Source organism: Pteropus alecto, unplaced genomic scaffold (genome assembly GCF_000325575.1).
Source record: "Pteropus alecto unplaced genomic scaffold, ASM32557v1 scaffold25, whole genome shotgun sequence".
NCBI classification, from domain to species: Eukaryota; Metazoa; Chordata; class Mammalia; order Chiroptera; family Pteropodidae; genus Pteropus; species Pteropus alecto.
The window spans coordinates 713,506-717,644 of NW_006441955.1; the positions used below are offsets into that span (position 1 = coordinate 713,506).

The window sequence follows — 4,139 nt, forward strand, 5'->3', positions numbered from 1 at the left end:
CACCTCCCCCTCTCCACCCACACAGCCTCCCCTGCGCCTGGTGAGAAGTTCTTTTGAACCTTATTCTCCACTCGGAAGGCTCTCCTACCGCGAGCCAATCCCCTCGGGTTCGCCCCCTCCGAGTCCTTGTTTTGACCGGTCGAGACTTTTGGGGTCACCCCCTCTCCGTCCTCGGAGCCCTTATTGCAGCTGGATTAGTCCCCCGAGAACACCACGTCCCTGTCCCCGAAGCCCTTACACCGACCACCGCACTTACTTCTGTTACGATGCTGAATACCCTTCAGTGGTGGTAACAAGCCCTGTGACTTCCCCTCCCCTCACTCGTCGGCCCCCACGAACCAGCCCAGTGACCTCTTCTCCCCTCACTCATGTGCGTTTGGAAACTGGCCCCGTGATTTCACCTCCTCTTGCTCGCCGGCCCATGGAAACCAGACCTGTAACTTCCCCATCCCTTTCTCACAGGGTTTTGGAGATCAAACAGATCTCGTCTCTGTATCCTTCTTGGTCTTCAGGGAAAAGTTATAATGATCCTCCTGTTTCCTCAGCATCTTCCCCACCCACTGGCAGGTTTTACCAAGGCCATCTTAAGTCTGCAGACTCTTGTGAACCTAAACCACAGCTTGACCCTCTCCTTGGGAAAAATTGTGACTCCCAACTTTCTTCTCAGGCAGGTGTGTCTGGCTGTCCCAAATCACCTCAGGAGGGCTCATATCACTATTCCCATCTTTCTCCAGAAAACCACATATCTGCCCTTGAGAGCCCTTATTGCGTCATCTACCAGCCCTCTGGTAGTACTGGTACTTCTTGCTCACCCCAGTCCCAGGCTCCCAGGAAGCCTTGTTTTGAGTCCATTTTCCCCTGGAAGACTGGTGGAAGCTCTTACCTTTTTTCTGACACCACTGTTTCTGGTCCTCCCTGTTCCGAGGAACTACCTCTTCCCCAGTCCTCTCACTGTCCTTATTCTGCCTTCTTCCCTTCACCCTTGGGCAACCAGTTTATATCTCCACTCCAGTCATCCCCCTGTAGAAGCTATAATGAACCCCCTCTCCCTACCCCAGTTTGCCCTCAAGAGAAGTCCCCCAAACCCCCAGAGTTAAAACGGCCATGTGCTCCCCACAGATGTCGCTCTCTGGTCACCCCTGCCCAGAACACATCTCGTGACCAACCAAGAGCCCCTAAGGTCAGCATCTCTCCTCCACTTCCTTCCCACCCTTCTGGTCTCTCTGGTCCTTCTTGTATGGTGACATCTATCACAAGTTGCTCAAATTTCTGCCCCAAAGAACTTACCTTACCTACCCTAGTCACTAGGACCCTCAAAACTGTTGTCCCCACTTCCCTTCCTCTCCGCCTGCCTTATGCTCAGAGCCGTCCCCTTGGACCCTCTCCAGGAGCCCCTTGCAATACCCATACATATTCTGTGGTTCCCCCCACACCTGATCCCTGCCCACTCTTTGGTTCCACAGGTCCCCCTCAGTGTCATAACCAGCCTGTGGTGCCCCCCTGTGGCACCTATGGCACTCCCAGGGGCCCACCCCAACCTCATCGCCAGCCTGTGGCACCTCCATGTTCTACCCACATCTATTCTTTTATCCCTTTGAGAACACCTTTTGACCCTCAAATTTTACCCATTGCCCCTCGACCCTGGGGTCACCCTCATACTATGCCCTGTGGCCTCCATGTCTACTCTGTGGCTTCTCAAAGCCCCCGCAAAGTGTCCCCCCAGATCCCCTACAGCTGTCCAGTGCCTTCATCCACGAGTTCCAACTCTAGCACTAATCTCAGCTGTAGTTCAGTTGTTGTTAGTGAATACCAGAGTAGTGACAACCAGAGCATGAATACCCACCAAAGTAGAAGTTGGAACCAGAATGAGAGTCCCCATTCTAGCAGAAGTCCAAGTAAAAGCAAGAGTGTTCATCTTGGCATTATTCAGAGCCGGAGCAGTAGTCCCCACCAAGACATAAATCAGGATCAAAGTGAGAGTCTTCATTTTGGCAAATATCAGGGACAGAGTGAGAGTCCCCAACATAGCAAAAGTCAGGGGCTGGTCAAGAGTGTCCTCCATAGCAAAAGTCAGAGCCAAAGCAAGAGTCCCCGCCATGGCAAAAGGGAGAACAAGAGTCCCCACCACAGGAGCCGGAGCAAGAGTCCCCACCATAGCAAAAATCGTGGTTGGCGTAAGAGCCCCCACCAGAATGAGAAATGAGAGATGGAACAAGAGTTCTGAACAAACCAGAAATCCAGGCCAGAGCAAAATTCACGGACAGGAACAGGACTGCCAGCCATAGTAAGCTTCCCAGCTGTGGCAACCAGGACTAACTTACGGACTCTTCAACCGAGGTCTTCATTTTCCTTTTAATCTACTTTTATGCTCTCCAAAGCCTGACTGATGTCCCTCTCTGCTACCCCCATAGCAGTCATCCTAGAAGATCCCATTTTGGTTCATACCTCAAGATTTCTGTGAGTTCTCCTTTTCCCACTTTCCTGAGGTCTGGGAACTTTCCCCAAATGACCCTCAACCCTGTGATTGCATTACGGTGTCAGCCACTCCATCACCTTACGTAAGTTACCCTCATCTCCATCAAATGTGGAAGGTTGATGTTTTTTGTATCCTACTGAACTACATTGTGGTGCTCACATAAGCTAGGAGACATGAAAGTACTTTAGAAAATGGAAGGTCTGTTCAGGAGAAAGAGTTTTTTGTTTTTAAGTCTGAAGTTTCCCACAAGGCCTCCACAGTTTCTCCCAATCTTCTGTAGATTTTCCTCAAGTCCTCTCCTGAGCTCCCATTCTAAGTTCCTCTTACCCCTTGGCCTCAAGGAGGGTCCCCTTTCTTGGCGACCCCCACATGCTACCATGAGAGCTACAGCTTCCTTTCTCTCACAGCCCTGAGATAGACCAGTTCTTACCACTTTTCTCTCCCACACTTCTCTGGCAGGCAGGAGCAGGGTACAAAGGTGGGAATGGACACTAACTGGTATTGGTAGAGTCAGGCAGTAGGGGATAGAGACAAGACTAGAGGACCAATAAGCCTGTTCTTTCCCTTTCAGGCTGCCACAGAACCCAAATTTCCTGCCACTCGACTGGCTCTGCAGAATTTTGACATGACCTATGGTGTACAGTTTGGGGATCTTTGGCCATCAATCCGGGTCAGTCTCCTCTCAGAGCAGAAGTATGGTGCACTGGTCAATAACTTTGCTTCCTGGGATCACGTGAGTGCTGAGCTGGAGCAACTGAATGCCAGGGACTTTGTGAATAAAGCCCCTTCTCATGGGGAACTGGAGCCTGAGAATGGCCAAACTACAGCTTCATTCCCAGCTTCCTCGGACTGTAGTCCAAACCTTCGATGCTTCACTTTTACCAAAGGGGATGTCAGCCGTTTCCCTCCTGCCAGGTAGGACCTAGAGCCATGGCTGGGGCTGTTCTGTGTGTCTGCCGAAAGTAAACAGGAAGAGGTCCAGGTCTTGCCTTCTTTAATTAAAATCATAATATTACTAATATTTACTGAGTGCTCATACATGCTAGGCATTTTTCTAAGTGCTGTATATACGTTATCTCCTTTTGTTCTGTCTAAGGCCCAAGGAGGTAGGTAATGTTATTGTTCTTTATATTTGAGGAAACTGAAGTTTAGAGAAGTTAAAGTATGTACTTGCTTTAGGTTCTTTAGGTAAGTGGTACAGCTGGTATTTAGACCCAAGTGATCTGACACCAGTACCTGCACTTTGAACCTGATCTGCTCTACTGCCTCCAACAAAAAACAACCACCTCTTACTTGATCAGTTACTATACTCTTTCCAGTGTTAGTTACACTGCTTTCTCATTTTTCCCTCATAACCACACATCATAGTGAGTAGGACAGTAACGTGGTACCAATGAAGAATTGGGACTTGCCTGGGAAATGGAGCTTGCTTGGGGTCACAGAGTTAGCAGCAGACTGGAAAAAAGGGAGAACTTCCAGTCTTTGGATTCAGTGTTTAGATATATATGAAGTAACCCTATATGTTTGGGGTTTTTTTTTTTTCCTTTCTTTTCTTGATGGGCTCCCTGTAAATCAAGGGGATCTTAACCTCTTAGGAGTTTAAGGATGTATGCAGGAAGTCTAAAGAATCTCCTGAAATTGTCAGAAAAATTGTTGTGCCTTT

At 49.2% G+C, this 4,139-nt stretch overlaps 1 protein-coding gene across 3 annotated transcripts in view; it reads left to right on the plus strand.

Annotated features, from left to right (window-relative positions):
- Positions 1 to 4,139, plus strand: part of NSUN4 (NOP2/Sun RNA methyltransferase family member 4) — a 26,737-nt gene that overhangs the window by 1,548 nt on the left and 21,050 nt on the right. For all 3 annotated transcript variants that reach the window (XM_025051876.1, XM_025051877.1, XM_025051875.1), the window contains exon 2: positions 3,048 to 3,391. In XM_025051876.1, the coding sequence (XP_024907644.1) occupies positions 3,048 to 3,391 (344 nt within the window). The remainder of the gene's footprint in view (positions 1 to 3,047; positions 3,392 to 4,139) is intronic.